This window comes from Oryctolagus cuniculus, chromosome 11 (genome assembly GCF_051225735.1).
Source record: "Oryctolagus cuniculus isolate XC-2025 breed Fujian yellow rabbit chromosome 11, ASM5122573v1, whole genome shotgun sequence".
In the NCBI taxonomy this organism is placed as follows: domain Eukaryota; kingdom Metazoa; phylum Chordata; class Mammalia; order Lagomorpha; family Leporidae; genus Oryctolagus; species Oryctolagus cuniculus.
Genome location: NC_142877.1, coordinates 123,064,122 through 123,085,268, shown reverse-complemented (window position 1 = coordinate 123,085,268; position 21,147 = coordinate 123,064,122). Strand labels below are relative to the sequence as shown.

The 21,147-nt window shown below is 58.6% G+C and overlaps 1 protein-coding gene across 4 annotated transcripts; it reads left to right on the top strand.

Moving 5' to 3' along the window:
• Positions 1-12: 12 nt before the first annotated feature.
• On the top strand, positions 13-9,790 carry ALG12 (ALG12 alpha-1,6-mannosyltransferase). Of its 4 annotated transcripts, none has more exons than XM_089307782.1 (11): positions 13-177; positions 719-878; positions 1,193-1,374; positions 1,452-1,584; positions 2,900-3,073; positions 3,933-4,127; positions 4,646-4,749; positions 6,836-7,059; positions 8,635-8,804; positions 8,889-8,964; positions 9,068-9,790. In XM_089307782.1, the coding sequence occupies exons 3-11, from the start codon at positions 1,213-1,215 to the stop codon at positions 9,297-9,299; spliced, it is 1,470 nt and encodes a 489-aa protein (XP_089163908.1). In that variant the 5' UTR covers positions 13-177; positions 719-878; positions 1,193-1,212; the 3' UTR covers positions 9,300-9,790. The 4 variants fall into 4 exon arrangements, with proteins under 4 accessions (XP_089163908.1, XP_069909164.2, XP_069909165.2 ...); XM_070053063.2 differs by having other exon boundaries at positions 1,156-1,374; XM_089307781.1 differs by having other exon boundaries at positions 167-373; positions 1,156-1,374.
• Positions 9,791-21,147: the final 11,357 nt, after the last annotated feature.

The window sequence follows — 21,147 nt, the reverse complement described above, 5'->3', positions numbered from 1 at the left end:
CGGCGCCGTCTCGGGGGCCATCTTTACTCCTGGCGGCCAGGCCGCCCCGCGGCCGCATCCTGGGTGGCCATGTCATGTTCGGGCAAGGGCTTCGCCTCTGTTCTGTTTCGTCACTCTGCTTCCGGCTGAGCTGACCAGACGGCCGCGCTAGAGCGGACGGCGCCGAAGGCGGGAAAGGTCAGCACGCGCAGCCGGGGCTGGGTCGAGGATGGCGTGGGGGGCCGCTCGCCGTGGGGCCGGACCTCTCCTGAGGGCCGGGCTCCGCCCCTGGGCCGCGGGCGTGCGGGCCCCGGTGCACCTGAGAGGAAGGCGCCCCAGCCTTCGGGACCCGGGTTCCGGGAGGGGTCGGCGAGAGCGGGGACCACGCTTGGAGGTTCGGCTGCTTGCGGTGGCGGCGCGGTGCGCGTGGCAGTGCCGGGTCCCCGCGTTCGCCGCCCCCGGAAGTCGCGCGCGGGGCGCGGGGCGCGGGGCGCGGGGCGCGGGGCGCGGGGCGCGGGGCGCGGGGCGCGGGGCGCGGGGCGCGGGGCGCGGGGCGGCCGCCGCAGCCCCCGCCAGGGTCCCCGCTCTGCCCTCCTGGGGATCTGGGCGCTCGCGTGTCCGTGAGGAGACGGCTGGGTGGTGCCGGGCGCCTCCTGGGCCTGGCGCAGCCCTGGTCGTCGCGGCCGGCTGGGGCGGGAACCAGCGGTGGGAGAGCTGTCTTCCATCTCTCTCTCTGTAGCTCTGCCATTCAAGTAAATAAAAAATAAACGTTAGAAGGATGAACATCTGAAGTTGCGAGGGCGCCTGTCCGCTTTCCTCCCCGGCCCACGCGACCGCGGCCGACCGGCTCGTCCCTGCTGTCCTGGGCAGGTGCAGGCGTGCGACTCCAGCCGCGACCGGTGAGTACGGCGGCCCCCTCTCCCGTGGCCTCCGGGCCGCTGCTTTCGACGGAAGAAGGTCCAGTCCGCCCGAAGAGAACTCGGCGGCGTGGAGACTTGCTGCCCGGGCCCAGCCTCCGCGGGCGCAGGGCGAGGTCAGCGCCGGCGGCCTCCACCTGGCTCTGGCCCAGCTCCCCCGTGGGGCTCAGCTTGCCCCTTGGGGCCTGGCGCGGAGTCAGCTTCCCGTGTGGGACCTGGTCAGGCGTGGCCGCAGCGAGCTGCCTGGCTCCCCCTTCAGGTGCTCACACTCCGGCGCCCACCTTCGGTCCCCCAAGGCCTGCCGCGAAAGCCCCCCATGGCTGGGAAGCGGTCGGCGGGCAAGCAGCCGCTGCTGCTGGGGCTGCTGCTGTCTGCGGCCGCCGCCCACCTCCTCACCTGTCCCTACACCAAAGTGGAGGAGAGTTTCAACCTGCAGGCCACGCACGACCTGCTGTTCCACCGGCTGGACGTGGACAAGGTGAGGCGCGGCTGCCGCCCGGGGGGTGGGGAGCGCGTGGGCCCCTCCCGGGCCCAGCTGAGTGGCCTCCCTTGCAGTTCGACCACCACGAGTTCCCCGGCGTGGTCCCCAGGACGTTCGTCGGGCCGCTGCTGCTGGCGGCGCTGTCCAGCCCCGCAGTCTGCGTGCTCTCGCTGCTGGAGGTGTCCAAGTTTTACTCTCAGCTCGTAGGTAAGGGTCCCTCGTGGCCGGAGCGGAGGACCGAGGTGGCTGCCGGCTGTGTCTGTCCCACCTGCTCAGGCGTGTGTGTGCAGCCGAGGGTCAGGGAGGGAGCCGAGGAAGCAGGCCGGGGCACACAGGGCGCCTCGCACCTGGCGAGAGGCACCGACCGGAGCAAGCCGCCCACGGGGCCAGCGCCCAGGTGCAGAGGCCTCGCGCTCCCAGGGGCTGTCACCACTGCCCTGCGTGTGCAGATCCTGCCGGGCCCTCCTCCGTCCCCAGGTCCTTTAGCTTGGACTGAGACGTCCCCACGCCGTGCCGCGGCCGGGGCTTGCGGCGCAGTCTCCGTCCTTGCATCTCGGGACTCCACTGCCTCCAGGCCCCAGGCCGCATCCCGGTTTCCCCGACTGACCCTGCGCCCTGCTGCTGGGAGCTTCCGGAAGCCCAGACGGGGGAGCAACGTGCGGGCCGGCCCGGCGCCCGTCCACCTCTGCTCGCGGGAGGCAATGGGGAGGCTGGGCGCTGGACAGAGCCAGCCGCTGCAGGGTCTGGAGTCACGGTGACCCCGGCCCCTGCCCGAGGCCAGGAAAGTTCCTCCGAGGACCGAGCCAGTCACCGTCCAGCACTGAGGGAGAGGCAGGCGCCAGGGAACGTGGGAGCAGAGGACACCCCAGGGTGCGGGGTCGGACCCCCCCATCCCCCCCCAGGCAGAGAGGGGCGGAGGCGCTCCAGGGCGCCGTGTGCTGGCAGGAAAGGGCTGGAGCGGGGCCTCAGCAACTTGAGAGGCCCGCTCGGGACCCCTGCGTCTGAACGCGGCCGGGCGAGGAGAGTCCCAGTGTCCGGACTGGGTCTGCGCCCGTGCGTCCCAGGGTCAGCGCTGCCCCCAGCAGGGTCCGTCTCCACGGCGGCCGACCGGGCACCCTGCTGTGCTGCCTGCGGCAGCAGCTGAGGCCACCAGGCCTGCCAGGCACCGTGCTGAGTACCCGCCCCCCGCCTCGCCTCACCGGCTCCGTCTGCCCCTGGGAGCCTGTGTTTCCATCTGGCCTCCTCGGTTGTGGGCGGGGCCGGGTCTGAGTCGGGCGCTCTCTTGCACGGCCCCTCAGACGTCACACGGCCCGAGCCGTGCCACCTTGGCTGCCGCGTGGCTCCTCCCCCAGCCCCACCTGAGCCGGCGCGGCTCCCCCCAGCGCAGGCCAAGGGCCCCTCTTGTACCAAGCATGATGTCACCTGGCTGTCACGTGGCTGTCGCAGGGGACGCACGGGCAGAATCTCTTGGCTTCTGTGGCCTCAGCACTGCAGGGTCACGCGTGTTGCTCTTCTTGTTTAGTTAGAGGTGCCCTTGGGCTTGGCGTCATCTGGGGACTCTGGTCGCTACAAAAAGAAGTGAGACGGCAGTTCGGGGCCACGGTGGCCACCCTGTTCTGCTGGGTGACGGCCTCGCAGTTCCACCTGATGTTCTACTGCACACGGACCCTCCCCAACGTGCTGGCCCTGGCCGTGGGTAGGTGCTGGGAGGGGCTCCCCTGAAGCCCAGCTTGGGGTCGTCTGTGCTCCTTGCCTCCACGCCAGCTCTGGCCTGTGTGGACAACCGCGCCTCCACGCCAGCTCTGGCCTGCGTGGACAACCGGCCTCACACCAGCTCTGGCCTGCGTGGAGAAGCGCGCCTGCACGCCAGCTCTGGCCTGCGTGGAGAAGCGCGCCTCCACGCCAGCTCTGGCCTGCGTGGAGAAGCGCGCCTCCACGCCAGCTCTGGCCTGCGTGGAGAAGCGCGCCTCCACGCCAGCTCTGGCCTGCGTGGAGAACCGCGCCTCACACCAGCTCTGGCCTGCGTGGAGAACCGCGCCTGCACGCCAGCTCTGGCCTGCGTGGAGAAGCGCGCCTCCACGCCAGCTCTGGCCTGCGTGGAGAACCGCGCCTCACACCAGCTCTGGCCTGCGTGGAGAAGCGCGCCTCCACGCCAGCTCTGGCCTGCGTGGAGAACCGCGCCTCACACCAGCTCTGGCCTGCGTGGAGAAGCGCGCCTCCACGCCAGCTCTGGCCTGCGTGGAGAACCGCGCCTGCACGCCAGCTCTGGCCTGCGTGGAGAAGCGCGCCTCCACGCCAGCTCTGGCCTGCGTGGACAACCGGCCTCACACCAGCTCTGGCCTGCGTGGAGAAGCGCGCCTGCACGCCAGCTCTGGCCTGCATGGAGAAGCGCGCCTCCACGCCAGCTCTGGCCTGCATGGAGAAGCGCGCCGCCCTGCTGAGCGGGGCTTTATAATAAGAAAAGGAGTCGCCCTTGGTTTGCAGGGTGCTTGTGAGCTGGGGTGGTCGCTGGGCGGCGGGGGCGCCCGCCGGCCTCACAGCCCCGTGTCTTGCAGTCCTGCCGGCCCTCACGGCCTGGCTGCGGCACAGGTGGGCCCGCTTCGTCTGGCTCTCGGCTTTCGCCATCATCATCTTCAGGGCGGAGCTGTGCCTGTTCCTGGGCCTCCTGTTGCTGCTGAGCCTGTACACCAGGAAGCTCTCTGTGGCCAGACTGCTGCAGCACGCCGTCCCGGCCGGCAGCCTCTGTCTCGGTCAGTCTTGCTTGGTCGGCCTCCTTCTTCAAAGACGGGAGGGGCCTGGGAGTGGTTTTGTTTCGCCCCGACTCTGAGAAGTAGTAGAACGCCTAGGGTGCAGTGGTCAGGCGGCACGCAGACAGCCCACCCCACGCCACAGCGCCTGGTGTGAAGTCAGCCAGGTGCCCCGTGCTGCCCTGCAGCGGCAGCCCCCCCGCCCTGGGTGCCTCCGTCCATCCGTCTGTCCTGTGCCATCCGTCTGTCCTCTGTCCTCTCCCACCACGGGCAGACCGTGGCAGCGGCAGCGCGGCTGTCCCCACGCTGGGGCCGGGGCGCTGGCTCTGGAAGATGCTTGCTTGGGAAGCGGTGACCCCAACCAAACCGGCTTCTCCCACGTGGCACTGGCTGGTGGTTTCTGTGGCAACCGTGGGTTCTGGGGGGGGGGAGCACTCACTCACGGCTTGGGGTTGCTTGGCAGCAGCCGGTCTCAGCCCTCCAGGGGCCGTGCTGTTCACCGAGGACTCCGGTTTTGTCAGGGCTGACGGTCGCCGTGGACTCCTGTTTCTGGCGGCATTGGGTGTGGCCGGAAGGAAAGGTGTTGTGGTACAACACCGTCCTGAACCAGAGCTCCAAGTGGGGCGTATCCTTTGAGCCTGTGGACGGAGGGTGGCGGGCGTGGGACTGTCAGCTCCCAGCCTGGCTTCCTGGGGCACGGGGGGCTGGTGTGGACGGGGCAGCTTCCGTAGGGTCGGGACGGAGTCCCCTTCCTTGTTCCTACCGGGGAGTCGCTGGGCCACGGGGCGAGGCCCCGCTGCTGGTTCTGCCCAGACGTCCCAGCATCTCCTTTAGCCGTCATCATAAATCTCATTTTTCTTTTTTTTAAGTTTTTTTTTTTTTTTTTTTTTTTTTTTTTTTTTTTTTTTTTTTGACAGAGTGGATAGTGAGAGAGACAGAGAGAAAGGTCTTCCTTTTGCTGTTAGTTCACCCTCCAGTGGTCGCCATGGCTGGTGTGCTGCAGCCAGTGTACCGTGCTGATCTGAAGGCAGGAGCCAGGTGCTTCTCCTGGTCTCCCATGGGGTGCAGGGCCCAAGCACTTGGGCCATCCTCCACTGCACTCCCGGGCCACAGCAGAGAGCTGGCCTGGAAGAGGGGCAACCGGGACAGAATCCAGCGCCCTGACCGGGACTAGAACCCGGTGTGCCGGCGCCGCAAGGTGGAGGATTAGCCTAGTGAGCCACGGCGCCGGCCTTAAGTTTATTTTATTTGAAAGGGAAATAGAGAATGAGAGACAGTGAGAGAGCTCTTGCATTCACTGCTTCACTCCCCAGATGGCTGTACAGCCAGGGCTGGGCCAGGCCACAACCTGAGGGCCAGGAGCTTCCTCCTGGTCTCCCACATGGGTGCAGGGGCCCAAGCACTCGGGCCGTCCTCCACTGCTTTCCCAGGCCACAGCAGAGAGCTGGATCAGAAGTGGAGCAGCCGGGACTCCAACCGGCACCCACATGGGATGCCGGCACTGCAGGTAGAAGGCTTAGTTAACCTTGTACGCTACAGCGCCAGCCTAGATGCAGGTAGAAAGAACAGCGTAGTAAACCCAGACGCAGGTCACCCTGGTGATGTCTCCACCGTGGGCGGGAAGAGACGCAGCTCTCCGCGTGGCTATGTGCGGATGTGTGCGCGTCCTGGTCTCCCCTGGAGGGCTGGCCTGAGGCACGAGTTAGGTCCCGACACCTGTGAGGGGTCGCCACTGTGTTTTTTGTTTTTTTGAGTTTATTTGAAAGAGCTGCTGAGAGAGGGAGAGACGGAGAGAGAGATCTTCCATCTGCTGGTTCACTCCCCAGATGGCTGCGGAGGCAGGGGCTGGGCCAGGCTGGAGCCGAGACCCAAGAGCTTCATCGGGGCCTCCCACCCGGGTAGCAGGGGCCCAAGCACTCAGGCTATCCCCTGCTGCTTTCCTAGGCCATTCGCAGGGGGCTGGATCGGAAGTGGAGCAGCCGGGACACAAACTGGTGCCCACGAGGGATGTGGCGTCACAGGCGGCAGCCTCGCCCCCGTGCCACAGCGCTGGCCCCCGCACTGTCAGACAGCACGGCCATCCACGCTGTGTCTTAGCACGGCCGTCCCCGCACTGTGTCTTAGCACGGCCGTCCCCGCACTGTGTCTTAGCACGGCTGTCCCCGCACTGTGTCTTAGCACGGCCGTCCCCGCACTGTGTCTTAGCACGGCCGTCCCCGCACTGTGTCTTAGCACGGCCGTCCCCGCACTGTGTCTTAGCACGGCCGTCCCCGCACTGTGTCTTAGCACGGCTGTCCCCGCACTGTGTCTTAGCACGGCCGTCCACGCTGTGTCTTAGCACGGCCGTCCCCGCACTGTGTCTTAGCACGGCCGTCCCTGCACTGTGTCTTAGCACGGCTGTCCCCGCACTGTGTCTTAGCATGGCCGTCCCCGCGCTGTGTCTTAGCACGGCTGTCCCTGCGCTGTGTCTTAGCACGGCTGTCCCTGCACTGTGTCTTAGCACGGCTGTCCCCGCACTGTGTCTTAGCACGGCCGTCCCTGCACTGTGTCTTAGCACGGCCGTCCCCGCACTGTGTCTTAGCACGGCTGTCCCCTCACTGTGTCTTAGCACGGCCGTCCCTGCACTGTGTCTTAGCACGGCCGTCTTCGGGGCCTTCTCGGCTCTGGTTCCACTGAGTAGACACCATGGACTCCTTAACCCTCGCCTGAAGACTGCCCCCCTCCTGTGGTATTTCTACTCCGCCCTGCCCCGGGGCCTGGGGTGCAGCCTGCTCCTCGTGCCGCTGGGCATGGTGGACAGAAGGGCCCGGGTGCTGGCTCTGCCCAGCCTGGGCTTTGTGGCGCTGTACTCGCTCCTTCCACACAAAGAGCTGCGGTTCATCCTCTACGCCTTCCCCGTGCTCAACATCGCGGCTGCCAGAGGCTGCTCCTACCTGTGAGTCCCTCTCTGGCGTGTGTCTCTCCTAAGCAAAGCCGAGAAACGCTCAAGGAGGCGGCGCTGGGCCGTGGCCGGGACAGGCAGTGGTGACTGCCTTGTCGCCTGTCCCTGGGGCAGGGACGCCTGCACGGGGAGCTGGGCAGGCCTGTGTGGTCTGTCCCCAAGGCCGTCCTCTGGGGAGGCTGGGGACCAGCTGAGGAGACAGGACAGGGTGGTGCTCTTGGTGTGGGACCCTGTGGAGGGTGCCAGGTGGGGCCCAGTGGCTGAGTGTGGTCATTGTCCAGGGGGCCGGGATGGCCCGTCACTGCTCATCTCTGGATGTGGGGCCTGTTCAGGACCCAAAGTGTTGGTGGGGGCTGGGGTCCCGGGAGGGTCCCCTCAGGCTCAGAGGCACCCACCCTGTCTGGGAGAAGCCCCCACAATGGGCCCTAGGAAGCAAGGGGCAGCCAGGTGCCCTGAGTCCCTTGCTGCCCCCAGAACCCCTGTTGGAGGGCGGGGCTGCACGTCTTGCCGCGCTCAGGCTGGGCACCCGCAGCTCTGCCCTTCTGCTCCTTGCCGGCTGCCACACTGAGCTCCATCCAGCCAGTCCTAACAGAGTCTGCCTTTTGGCTGCCTCCCGTCTCGGGTCAGCTCAGGCCTGGACAGGTGTAGATCTGGCCCGAGTCATGGGAGGGCTGTGGTGCCTGCCGGACATAATGGAAGCCAGATGTGAGCGAGCAGTGAGGAGGGACTGTCCTCAGTAACGGACAGGGCCCAGTCGCGTCTCGGCCTTTTGGCTAAGATCAAGTGTAGTGACGGCAGGGCCTGGCACCCAGCAACTCGGCCACGAAGCCAGGGGCAGGAGAGGCTTCTGAAGCTGGGGCTGGAACAAGGCCCGCAGGGTGGGTGGTGGGCCAGCGCCTCGCGGGCAGAGGAAGGCGCTGGGATTGGCAGCTTTGTGAGGTAGCGGAGTCCCTGCAGGCCAGGCTCTCAGGCAGGGGCCACCCTAGGGGTGTGGCCACCCTAGGGGTGAGGCCTGGAGCTCCCAGAGTTTGTTCAAGTCCTTGGGTCTGGGTGGGAATGGGGAGGACAAACCGTTTGTGTTGAAATCTGAGGATTTTATGGGCCAAGGTCCAGCCCCAGTCGATAGAGGGCTCAGAGAGCCTGGCCAGTGTGGTCAGGGTCAGCGGCAAGTTCAGGCCTCAGTTGGCCTCCTGAGGAGGGCCAGATGTACGCGTTGGCATCTCTGGGGGCAGAAATCACCCATTGGTGTGGGGCGGGAACCGCCTGGGCCGTGTCCCAGCAACGTCGGTCAGCTGGGTGTGGTCATGGGCGGTCCTGCATCACAGACGGTAACTCGGGATTGGTTGGAAATACTTTGTTGAAAATCTAATGTAACGTTTAAATTGGCATCTTGGGTGGAATTTCATAGTCGAAATTCTTAAGGTGGCATTTCAGGCACACGGTGGATTGCTCCTGTCTGGCAGTCAGCCTCGCTGTGGAGCCGGCCTGTGGGTCTGTGCTCACGGCCTGGCTTCCGGTGTGACCACACTGCCGGCTTCTCTTCATCGAGTGGAGTCGCTGTGTTTGCAGGCTGAACAATTACAAGAAGTCTTGGCTGTACAAGGCGGGGTCCCTGCTTGTGATCGGACACCTCGTGGTCAATGCCATGTACACGGCCACGTCCCTCCACGTGTCCCATTTCAACTATCCTGGTGGCGTTGCGATGCAGCGGCTGCATGAGCTGGTGCCCCCCAGGACAGGTTGGTGCCAGAGGCATCGCCCGGGACCAGCCACAGGCTGGCCGAGGTGCGGGTGCTGGCTCTCATGGGCTGTGCTTTCCCCAGATGTACACGTGCACATCGACGTGGCCGCCGCCCAGACAGGCGTGTCACGGTTCCTGCAAGTCAACAGCGCCTGGAGGTCTGTCTCCCAGAGGCCACGTGCGGGTCCCCCAAGGGCTCCTGGGGGCTGGGGCGGGGGCGGCCCGGGGCTGGGGCGGGACAGTCTGGCTCATCTCTTGCAGCTATGACAAGAGGGAAGACGTGCGGCCGGGCGCCGCGGGCATGCTGACCTACACACACCTGCTCATGGAGGCCGCGCCTGAGCACCTGGCCCTCTACAGGGACACACACCGGGTCCTGGCCAGCATCCTGGGCACCACAGGCGTGAGTCTGAACCTGACCAAGGTGCCGCCCTTTGACGTGCACCTGCAGACAAAACTGGTGCTTCTGGAGCGGCTCCCCAGGCCGTCCTGAGGCAGAGCCCGGCAGCCCTACCTGGGCACGGCTGTGCTGTTTCCTGCAGCAGCCGAGATCAGAGAACAAATCAAAGAAGCACGAACGCGGCCCATGCGCGCGAGGCTGGGTCTCTGGACGGAGGGGCCTGGGTCACGCAGGTGTCTTGGGAGCCACAGCCAAGGTTGACAGTGGCTGCTTAGACTCCTGTGTGTGGCCAGGGTGGACCACAGAGTCACTTAGCATTCAGGGACGACTCTGACGATTCAGGGGACGGTGCTGGGGCGTGGCCGTCCCAGGAACCCCGGCCGCAGGCTGCCGCCGCCCTGCCCACTGCGCCAGGCTTGCTGCCCTGCTGGCTGCAGGTCCCCTGGGAGATCACGGGACAAACCTGGACGCCCCTCGGCTGCTGCAGCTCGTATGTGCACAGCAGGGCAAGCTCCAGTTCAGATTAGGTTTCAAGAGAGGAAACACGTTGAAAAAAGAATGGGAATAAATGGACTTTCTACGCAGTGTCGTAGTGTGGTGTTAGCCCAGAGCCTGCCTTACCCAGGTGTCATCAAGGGGAGCTAGCACTGAAGCACCGCGTGGGTGTGTGACACTGCCGGCACAGGCACACACGTGTGCACTGCACACACCAGCACCTTCGAGTCACGAGCACTCAGGGTGGCTTCCTGGCAGTCAGCACTTCCTCCGCCACCAGCGAGTGTCAGCCGCCCCCTTTGCAGCCGCACTGTGCAGAGCCCCCGGCGATGGCTGCAGCCCCAGCCTCCCTGCCACCCCTGGCTCCCAGGTCCTTGTCTGGTCATGTGTTGACTGGGTACTCACCACTGCCCGCATTCACACGTTTTTGTCATGTTATGTTATTGATACATACATGCACACTGCTACTTTGCTAAGTTTGTGGGGGTTGACTGCACGAGACTTGCTCAGTGGCCGCTGTGTCCAGTGGCTCTGTCCCTGTCACAGGCCGTCTTTGCACAGTTGTTTCTAAGCACAAGGTGTCCACTTCCCGTCAGGTGGGCACTGGTGCCAGGTGTGCTGGTGCACCACACCGTCAGGTCTGGGCCCTGTCAGTGGACAGTGCCGCATGCCCATGACATGTGTGGACACACAGTCACATACACATCACGGGCACACGTGAGGAGTCCTCCCCCGATGCTGTGTCCGAGACTCGCTCCCAGCATCAGCGTGTTGACGGCTTTGCCTGGTGTAAATGTGTGTTCAGGGCTTCCAGTGTCGTCTTGCGGGCAACCACAGAAAGCAAACCCGCCAGACAAGGCGAGGCTTGTGGTTCTTCACGCCTGCCCACGATGGGACACAGACACCGCGTGCCCAGTTCCTAGGGTTGCTTCCTGCTGGCGCTCGCCCTAGGAGGCAGCCGGGGACAGCTCAGTACTTGGGACCCTGCCAGCCATGTGGGAAACCTGGACTGAATTCTGGGCTCCTGGATTTGGCTCAGCCCAGCCTGTGTGTTGCAGGCATTTGGGGAAATGAACTAGTGGGTGAAGATCTGTCTCTTTGGGTCTTTCTGCCTTTCAAATGAAATAAAAAATAAATAGAAATTTAACAAAACAGGCCAGAACTGTGGCATAGTGGGTAAAGCCACCACCTGCAGTGCCAGCATCCCATATGGACGCCGGTTTGAGACCCAGCTGCTCAACTCCTGATCCAGCTCTCTGCTATGGCCTGGGAAAGCAGCAGCAGATGGCCCAATGGCCGGCACCGTGGCTCAATACGCTAATCCTCCACCTTGCGGTGCCGGCACACCAGGTTCTAGTCCAGGTCGGGGTGTCGGATTCTGTCCCAGTTGCCCCTCTTAGACCAGGCCAGCTCTCTGCTATGGCCCGGGAGTGCAGTGGAGGATGGCCCAAGTGCTTGGGCCCTGCACCCCATGGGAGACCAGGAGAAGCACCTGGCTCATGGCTTTGGATCAGCGCGGTGTGCCGGCCGTGGCAGCCATTGGAGGGTGAACCAACGGCAAAGACCTTTCTGTCTCTCTCACTCACTGTCTAACTCTGCCTGTCAAAAAAAAAAAAAAAAAAAAAAAAAAAAAAAAGAAGAAGAAGAAGATGGCCCAAGTCCTTGGGTCCCTGTGCCCACGTGGGAGACAAGAAGATCCTGGCTTCTGGCTTCGGACTGGCGCAGCTCCGGCCAATGCGGCCATCTGGGGAGTGAACCAGTGGATGGAGGACCTCTCTCTCTTTCTCTCTGCCTGTCCTCCTCTCTGTGTGTAACTCAGGTAAAAAAATAAATCTTTAAAGAAATTAAAACAGGTTCGTTCTCATTTTGATTCCACCATTTTTCACCTGCAGAGGGGGCTGCATCGCTGTCATGGCTGCAACTGCCTGATACAGGCTGGTGGGGGTGGGTTGCTTCAGCTCATGGTCTCGGGGGCTCACAGTCCACGTGGCCGCAGAGGATGGCAGTGGTAGAGCTTGTGTGGAGCAACAGTTGTGGGGAGAGGGAGGCGGGAGCATATAGCAGGAAGCAGAGGGGCTGGGCCCGATTTGCTGTTAGTACCTGCCCTCAGGCCCCAGTGAGCGGGGACCTCCCCTGGCCAGGCACGTCACATGTTCCCACCATGCGGCCACGTTGGCCCCGCGTCAGTCTTTAAAAAGCCATGAGAGCATTTGGTGGACAGGCCACTCTGTTCGTTGTGGCAGTGGCCATGTTGGCTGTTGGAGCTCGCTCTGTGTCCAGTGTGCATTTTGTACCTCAGTGAGGCTGTTGTGAGAAGATCACTCTGTGTGAGGGTCTCTTCCTGGCCTGTTCCATGGATCAGTCTGGGCACCAACACCATCCTTCCCTGATTGTGTCTGCGGGTTCGTCCTGAAGGCGGGGCATGTAAGTCCCCACGCCAGCCAGCTTTTGCTGAATTGGTCTGTCTCCCCTGCGATTCTCTGCATTCCTGTCATTTCTGGAATCAACTGTGACGGCACTGATTTATGCATCAAGTTTAGAAGGATCAGTGTTTTACCAAGGCTTCTAATCCATGAACATAGTATTTCTCTCCATATACTTGGATCTTTTAAACTTTCCTTCAGAATGTTTTGTGGTTTTCAGTGAACAGCTCCTGCACACCTGCTGTCAGATTCACCGTAAATGTTTCATATTCTTGATGCTGCCGGAATCGGTACTTTGCAGCACAGCTTTCGGGCTCGTGTGTGGACGGCAGCTCTGCTGCCTCACTCAGGAGTTGCAGGAGCTCCCGGAGGGCACAGAAGCCTCTGTACAGATGGTCTCGCCACTGGACAGACCACTCCTTCCTTCCCACCTCTTCCTGGCAAGAGTGGCCACCACCACCCTGGAGAGGCGGCAGAGGGGTCACCCTCTCCTTCACCACCACTCACACTATATGGTGAACTACCTAGGCTGGTTTTTTTTTTTTTAATTTATTTTTAAAAAAGATTTCTTAATTTTTAAAATATTTATTTCATTTTAATTACTTGAAAGGCAGAGCAACAGAGAGATGTTACGTTTACTAGCTCATTCCCCAAAAGACCCCAAGAGCCAGGGCTGGGCCAGGCTGAAGCCAGGGACTTGGAACTTCATCTGGTCTCCCTCATGGGTAGCAAGAGCCCAAGCACTTGGGTCATCTGCTGCTGCCTTTCCAGCCGTGTTGGCAGGGGCCGCATCAGAAGCAGAGTGCCCAGGATTCAAATTGGTGCCCCCAAGTGGGGTGCTGACATCACCAGCAGCAGCTTAGCTCACTGCACAACACTACCCCTAGGCTGGGCACTTGATACATTTCACACGCACAGGTTTGGAGGCTAAAGGCCCAAACAGCTTGGTGCCAGCCCTGATGGGCACTCCCTCACTGCATTCCCCAGCAGATGGCATCACAGTGCCAGCAAGTACAACAGAGACCACATGTGTCCTCTAGGTCCACCCAGGCTACACCGTGTCAGCACCTCCTTTTTAGGGTGAGTGGAGGAGCTGGTGCTGTTTTGCATGACTGATAAAGCCGCCACCTGTGGTGCTGTCATCCCATATGGGCACTGGTTCAAGCCCTGGCTGCCCCACTTCCATCCAGCTCCCTTCTGATGTGCCTGAGAAAAGCAGTGGAGGATGACCCAAGTGCTTGAACCCCTGAACCCACATGGGAGATGTGAAGAGTCTCTTGGCTTTGGCCTGGTGCAGCCCCAGTTATTGTGGCCAGTTGGGGAGTGAACCAGCAGATGGAAGATCTGTCTCCCTCTGGCCTCCCATTTGGGGTGCAGGAGCCCAAACACTTGGACCACCTTCCACTGCTTTCCCCAGGCCATTAACAGGGAGCCGGATCAGAAGTGGAGCAACTGGTACTCCAACTGGTGCCCATATGGGATGTCAGCATCACAGGCGGTGGCTTTGCCTCCTGCGCCACAGCACCAGCTCCTCCTTTTCAGTTTCTTCAATGACCCAGTGGTCATTCAGTAGCATGTTTTCTTAATTCCCAGGTACTTATGAATGTGCTCTTGTTCTTGTTGATTTCTAGTTTTGCTCCTTTATGTACTGAAAAGACCTGTGGTATGATTTCAGCCTTCTTAAATTTGCCGAGACGTGACTTGTGGCCTAATATGTGGTCTAGCCTGGAAAATGTTCCATGTGCTCAATGTGATCCTGTAGCAGCTGGGCGAAGCGTCCTGTATGTGTCTGTTAGGTCCACTTACTCGAGTGTTTCAAGTCTGATGTATCTTGATTGCTTTTCTGTTGGATGACCTGGCATTGAGTGGGGTGTTGAAGTGAGCCACTATTAATGTCCTGGAGTCTGTCTCTCCTTTATGTCTAATAGTATTTGCTGTATATCTGGGTGGTCTTGTGATGAGTGCATACATATATTTATGATTGTTATGTCTTCTTGCTGAATGGAACCTTGGATCAAAACATAATGTCCCTATCTCTTTTTATGGTTTTCAATTTAAAGTCTGTTTTATCTGTGACCAGGTTCACTATGCTGGTGAAAAAGTCATATCAAGATGGCCACTGAGGTGAAAAGGTCATGCCAAGATGGCCACTGACAACAGAAACTGCCTGGCAACAGGCCATGATTAGATGGCTTCAGAAACCACATGACAACAGAGCCTGACTGATGGCAGGCTGTGATTGGATGGTTTCAGAAACTGCCTGGCAACAAGAGCCTGACTGGCAACAGGCTGTAATTGGATGGCTTTGGAAACTGCCTGGCAAGAGGCTGTGATTGGTTGGGGCATAGACCACCCCTTGACCGGATTGGCTGGTCTTGGTTATATAAGCTGTTGTACTTTCTGAAATAAATGAGTGTGGGCTGCTCACCTCAGGCCTGCTTTCATGACTCCCGGGGTCTGTGTGGTGACTCCGCGCCCCTTGCCCCCACCAAGCTCCTCCTCTCAGAAACGAATCCACTGCAACACTGTTGAGAAATCAACTGCAACATACGCCTGCTCGCTTTTGGTGTTCATTTTCCTGGTTCATCTTTTTCCAGCCCTTCACCCTCGTCTGTGTGTATCTGTGTGAAGTGAGTTTCTTGTAGGCATCTTGTAGGGAGGCCTTGAGTTTTTATCAATTTAGCCAACCTAAGTCTTTTGGTTGGAGAATTTATCCATTTACATTCGAGGTTAATGTTGATAAGAACTGAAGTCTGTCATTTTGTCGACTGAATAATTCTACCTGATCTGTTGGTGAGTTTGGTGGTGACGTTTTCAAGTTTACTCCCAACACAGGACCCCCTTCAGCATCTCGAAAGGCTGGTCTGGTGGTGGTGAATTCCAGTTTTGCTTATCTTAAAAATAGCTTTTTTCCTCTTCATTTTAAAGGATAGCTTCACTGGATATATAACATTCTTGACTGGAAGTTTCTTCTTTTAAGACCTTGAATACAGCTGGGAAGTCTGATGTTAATCCAATCGATTTTCTTTTATATCTAACTTCAGTGTCTTTAGGACTCTCTCCTTGTTTTTTTTTTTTTTTTTTTTTTTTTTTTTTTTTTTTTTTTTTTTTTTTTTTTAATTATTTATTTGAAAGGCAGAGTTACAGAGAGGCAGAGACAGAAAGACAGGTCTTCCATCCGCTGGTTTACTCCCCAAATGGCTACAACAGCCAGAGCTGGGCCAACCCAAAGTCAAGAGCCTGGAGCTTCTTCTGAGTCTCCCACATGGGTGCAGGGGCCCAAGGAGTTGGACCATCTGCTGCCGCTTTCCCAGGCCATAGAAGCGAGCTAAACCAGAAGTGGAGCAGCCAGGACTCGAAGTGGCACCCATATGGGATGCCAGCACTGCAGGCAGCAGCTTTATCTGCTATACCACAGCACCAGCCCGTCCTTAACTTGTGACAGTCTGACTACAATATGCCTTGGAGAAGACCTTTCTTGGTTGAGTCGAGTTCTTTGAGCAGGTTCTCAACACTTTCTTTTGCTTCTCCTTCAGGAATACCTATAATACAAATCTTTGGTCGTTTAATGGTATCCCATAGCTCATGTACTTTCTTTTTTTTTAAAAATAAATTTATTTTATTTGAAAGGTGGAGTTAGAAAGTCAGGAAGAGACAGAGAGATTCCCCATCTGCTGGTTCACTCCCCAAGTGGCCACAATGGCCAGGGCTGGACCAGGCAGAAGCCAGGAGCTTCTGGGTCTCCCACATGGGTGCAGGGGTCCATGCACTTGGACCATCCTCTGCTGCTTTCCCAGGCCACAGAAGAGAGCTGGATCGGAAGTGGAGCAGCTGGGACTTGAACCCACACCCACATGAGATGCTGGTGCTGCAGGCAGCTGTTTAACTCACTGTACCACTGTGTTTAACAGCACTAGCCCCTCTTCATTCTTTTTATTTTCATCTGATTGGGTTATTTCAAAAGTCTTGTCCTTGAGGTCAGAAATTCTTTCCTCCACGTGGTCTATTCTGCTGTTAAAGTCCTGAGTTGTATTATCACATGGAATATTTCATCTCCAAAATTCTTTCGTTGTTCTTAATGAGTTCCATCACTCATAGATTGCCCACTCCTTTAATCTGCGTTCTCTTACATTTCCTCGCCTGTCCTTACCACCACTTTCAATTGCACACTCCGTTGTTGCAGTTCCTTCAGTCCCGGATCTGGCTCTGGACTGTGTTCTGTTCGAGGCCTCACGCTGCCTTGCTTCCTGGCTCCTGTGCTCCTACGTTGATGCTATCACCCCTTCATGGAGTAGGTTTCCTAGAGAAGTTTACGGTTTAGCTGGAATGCAGGGTATCACCTGACTTGTTGCGTTAGCTTTGGTTCTAGGAGAGCCCAGGAGTGTAGGCTCCTCAGGAACTCCCTTGGTCTCAATGACTGTCAGTGTCTACAAGCACACAATGGTCTAGGCTGCTGCCGTTTGCAGGGATGGCCTTGTGGCTCTGCAGTAAGGCTCTCCCGGGAGGTGTGCCTGTGGCTCATCAGTCTCCCTGCTGAATGTGACAGCCAGGGCCTTGTTCTTGGTGTGAGGACGACTGGTAGCCGCCCTCTTGTCCCACTGGCAGACCCGAGTCATGCCAGGGCCTGTGGCAACGACTGCTGTGGCTGCAGCACTGTACGACACCATGACCATGGTCGTGTTCTCAGGTCCTCCTAGGAGAGTCCAGCTGGTGCTGCAGCTTCGTGATGCCAACAGCCCTGGTCCTGGGACGAGGGGCTGTGAACTGAACCTTGCTCCAGTCCTACAGGGGAACTACCATGTACACAGGACGCTGCTCTGCAGGTTGAATCCAGAAAGGTGCAATGCAGGTAGGTTCTCCCCTGGGCCCACCAGGCGAGATCCCCGCGGCACTGGCTGTCGGAGTCCCGCGTCGCAGAGTGCAGCAGGGTCCCTGCCCGGGTCCCCCAGGGCTGCTTCTGGTGTTTCCCCCTAGAAGCTGAGGTGAATCCTCTGGCTCGCGTGCAGCGTGAGCACAGCTCTGGGGCGAATGCCCAAGAACTCCCACTGCTGCAGACGGGGGACCTGGCCTTGGCCCCACACGGTGCCTGGCTGACTTACTCTGGTAGGAATGGACTGGAGCTACACTGAGCCTGGCGCTCCTGGGCTGGGGGGAGGGGAAGGAAGCCGCACAGCTTCCAGGCTGAAGGCTTCCTTCGGGCTGCTGTAAATGTCAGTGGTGACTGGAATTCCCTTTCAGTGACTGTTTCCCACTCTGCCATGGCAAGACGGCTGCTCACACCTGGCGGCTGGCTGCAGCAATCTTTCTCTAAGATTTATTTATTTGAAAGCCAAGTTATAGAGAGGCAGAGAGAGGAAGAGAGACGTCTTCTATTTGCTAGTTCATTCCCTAAATGTCTGCAATGGCCGGAGCTGGGCCGATCCGAAGCCAAGAGCTGGGAGCTTCCTCCAGGTCTCCTGCACGCGTGCAGAAATCCAAGCACTTGGGCCATCTCTACTGCTTTCCAAGACCATAGCAGAGGGCTGGATCCAAAGTGGGGCTGGGAGGTCTCAAACCGGTGCCCATATGAGGTGCCCTCACTGGAGGCAGCTATGCCACAGCACCGGCCCCCAGTGTCTGTCTTCTCTCCTCCTGTCTCATGGAGTCTTCATCATTTTTCACTTTTTTGTTGAACATTTCTGGGAGACCCCTGGGGACGAGGTCCTTCCTTTGCCCCTTTGCCCTTCTGGTGCACAGGACTTCAAATTCCCACGAAGGCCAGGCCTGCCGATCTTTCTCTTGTTGCCTGTGCACTTGGCACATGAAGGACAGCAATGCCAAATTCATTGTTATGAAGCTGTTTTTCTGAGAATTTTGTAGTTCTAGGTCTTACATCTAGTTCACGGCTCCATTTTGAGTGAATTCATACAGCCAGCTGCCAGTTGCTGTTCCTTTGAAAGGTCTATTTTTCGGCACTCTGCTGTGATGTGCCTATGGTGTAGGTTTCTGTTATTCATTTATCCTGCCTGGGAATCAGTGAAGCTCCGGCAGCCTCAGCTGAGCTTGTGGGCTGTGGGACATAGTCTTCCCCCTTCCACGTGGCCCCGCCCCTCCCTCTCCTTAGCTCCTCCTGCAGGGCTGGGCCTCTTCTGGACAGCTTGCCGCCCTTCTACCCAGAGTGCTGAGTCTCCATTCTGCCATGCATCCAGGTGGCCCTGGGTTTACCAGGCCTTGGCTTAGGACTTGTTTCACAGTGGCACAAAACTGACAGGCATTCAGTAGCATTTTTAATTTTGATAATTTTCCAGGCTAGGCCTCTGCAGTCTGATTCTTGCAGTGCTGGACACACCAGCAGGCACGCCCAGTCAGCCCCACGGTTGCAGGGGGAAAGGACCAACACTCTACAGTGGACAGTGGTGTTTCCAAGCGAGGATGTCCAGCAGGTGTGTCAGCTGGCTTTGCATCACCGTAGCAAATCCCGGGGGGGTGTTTGGATGGAAGGGAAGGCAGGGAGGGAGGCTCTGGCTCTCACTGCGCGAGTTCTCAGTGGTTCAGCTGTCTGGTGACAACGGCAGAGTGTGCACAGAGGAGCAGTCACAACAGAAGCCAGGAAGCAGGGGCCAGCCCTCCCGTGAGAATGTTCCGAGGGCCTCTCACCAGACTCACCTCCTCGTCAGCGCCCCTACCCTAACGGTGAGGCGTACACAACTGCATGCGTCAGGGAGACGAGCTGTCCATCCCACCGCAGAGGTTGGGTACATGAAACCCATTCGTCTTCAGTATTTCCAATATGACAGGCCTGTGGGGACAACACCTTATCATAGGTCCTGAGGCGTCCTCGTCTTAGAAAGTCCACGCTGGAAACATGAGTCTGTGGATCTCTCGCAGGTCTGCTCCTGCCGGCCATCGCTCCCTTACCTTTCCGTCACTTGGTCCTATTTTTCCTGTTTCTGTATAAAGCGAAAGCAGCTCTGGTCTTTCCCTGAGAAAGCATTTGGTTTTCCTTTGGCAGAGGTGGGGTGGGGCCAGCGGAAGTGCTCAAGGCTGTGGAGACTCGTGCTCCCCAGGCTGTGCGAGGGCTGTGCGAGGGCTGCTCTGCAAGGGTCCTCCGCAAACTCCAGGGTCATGGCAGATGGGCTCCCCTGCGCAGGAGCAGCCTGATGCGAACCAGCACCTGCCTCTGCGGGCGCCGCACCCTCGCCGTTGGGCCTACTTCTCCAAGGTTTCCTTTTCCACAAGACCTTGTCTCCTGGTGTCCTGGCCAACGTGACAAAGCTGCTGGCCTTCCCAGCCCAGTGCCACCACTGGCTGACGCTTCCTACGACGCCTCACAACCAGGTCGTCCGCAAATGTCCCAACAGGAACATCTGAAAAAAAGGTGGGAATACAGGATTTTGCTTCCTCACATCTTGGCTTCCTTGGCTACATCCTGGTGTCTTCCAAACGCTCTTTATATTATTGGGTGTTTAGTGGTTAAGACGCCAGCTAAGATGCCCATGTCCTGGGGCTGGTGCTGTGGCGTAGCAGGTAAAGCTGCCACCTGCAGTGCCAGTATCCCATATGGGCACCGGTTTGAGTCCTGGCTGCTCCACTTCCAATCCAGCTCTCTGCAATGACCTGGAAAAGCAGAAGATGTCCCAAGTCCTTGGGTCCCTGCACCTGCGTGGGAGACCCAGAAGCTTCTGGCTCCTCATGGGTGCAGCTCCAGCCGTTGAGGCCATCTGGGGAATGAACCAGTGGAGGGAAGACCTCTTTCTTTGTCTCTCTCTGTGTAATTCTTTCAAGTAAATAAATAAATCTTAAAAAAAAAAAAAAAAAAAGATACCCATGTCCCACATCACAGCTCTGGCTCCTGTTCTCAGCTTTCTGCTAAAGGCAGATGTGGGAGGCAGATGATGGCTCAAATAACTGGGCCTCTACCACCCACATGGGAGACCTGGACCAAGTTCCCAGCTCCTGGTTTCAATCCCGCTTTGGCCATAGGTGAACCAGCAGATGGAAGCTCCCTAATTAAAAACATATATATACCTTTTTTAAAAAATACATTTTTTACTTGGCCTTGACAGCTTTTGGGTAAAGGCTGGTCCAATTCCAGCGTCGGCTCATGTTCAGAAGTGGAAGGGAAAGGAATTTTAGCTTTAAATAAAGTTGTGTTTTATTAGGATGTGGCTGCTGCTAATTTTATTCACTGAAGACAGCTCTGTGGCATGTAAAGAGCTTTTTTTAATACCTGAAAGAGAGAGAGAGCTAAGTAAGTTAAGAGATTTAACTAAAATATCTAGCAGGGCCGGTGTTTGGTACACCACCAACATACCACATCAGAGTACTAGCTGCTCTGCTTCCAATATGGCTTCCAGCTAATGTGCCTGGGAAGGCAGTGGACAATGGCCCAAATACTTGGGCCTATGCCACCCATGTGGGAGACCCATGTGGGCCAGGCTCCTGGCTTCATCCTGGTCCATCCTTGGCCACTGTGGCCATCTGGAGAGTGAACCAGTGGATGGAAGATCTCTTATTCTCCCCTTGAAATAAATTAGCAAATCTTTGAAAACAAGATTTCATCTGGAGGCAGGGAAACCAGCAGAGTTCAGGTGATGGAGAGCCAAGGTGGAAGGCATTTCTCATGGCACCAGCACATGTTCGCCTGGTAACAGGCAGTCACTGCAGCGCTGGCGCTGGCGCTGGGCCTCGTCTGTGAGCACCGTGGGAGGGTAGGGATGGCTCCACCTCAAGTGCCACAAACACAAGAGAAGCCATGCTTTCCCTGGAACCCTTTTCATACACTGTTACTCAGAGCACTCCTGTGCAGAGCAACCCCGCGGGGCTGGGAACTTAAAAAACGTCAACAGAAAAGCTACTCCAGAAACGGGCGGGTCTCCCGAGAGGCACGAGGGTGCCAGGGCAGTGTCTCAGGGCTGCCTGAGGGCTCCCCAAGCTGATGCCACACTCCTAACCTGGCTCGCCAGGAACCCAAGACCTGGGAAGGCTGCACTGTCGATACTGTCGCCAGCAACGCCGCAGTGAGAACAACTTCCACTCTCCAG

Excerpts from the sequence above, each read along its gene's own strand:
- ALG12 (XM_089307782.1), top strand. The coding sequence starts at position 1,213 with ATGGCTGGGAAGCGGTCGGCGGGCAAGCAGCCGCTGCTGCTGGGGCTG. Across the intron at positions 1,375-1,451 it reads ACCGGCTGGACGTGGACAAG|TTCGACCACCACGAGTTCCC; the intron begins GTGAGGCGCGGC and ends CCTCCCTTGCAG. Across the intron at positions 4,128-4,645 it reads GGCCGGCAGCCTCTGTCTCG|GGCTGACGGTCGCCGTGGAC; the intron begins GTCAGTCTTGCT and ends CGGTTTTGTCAG.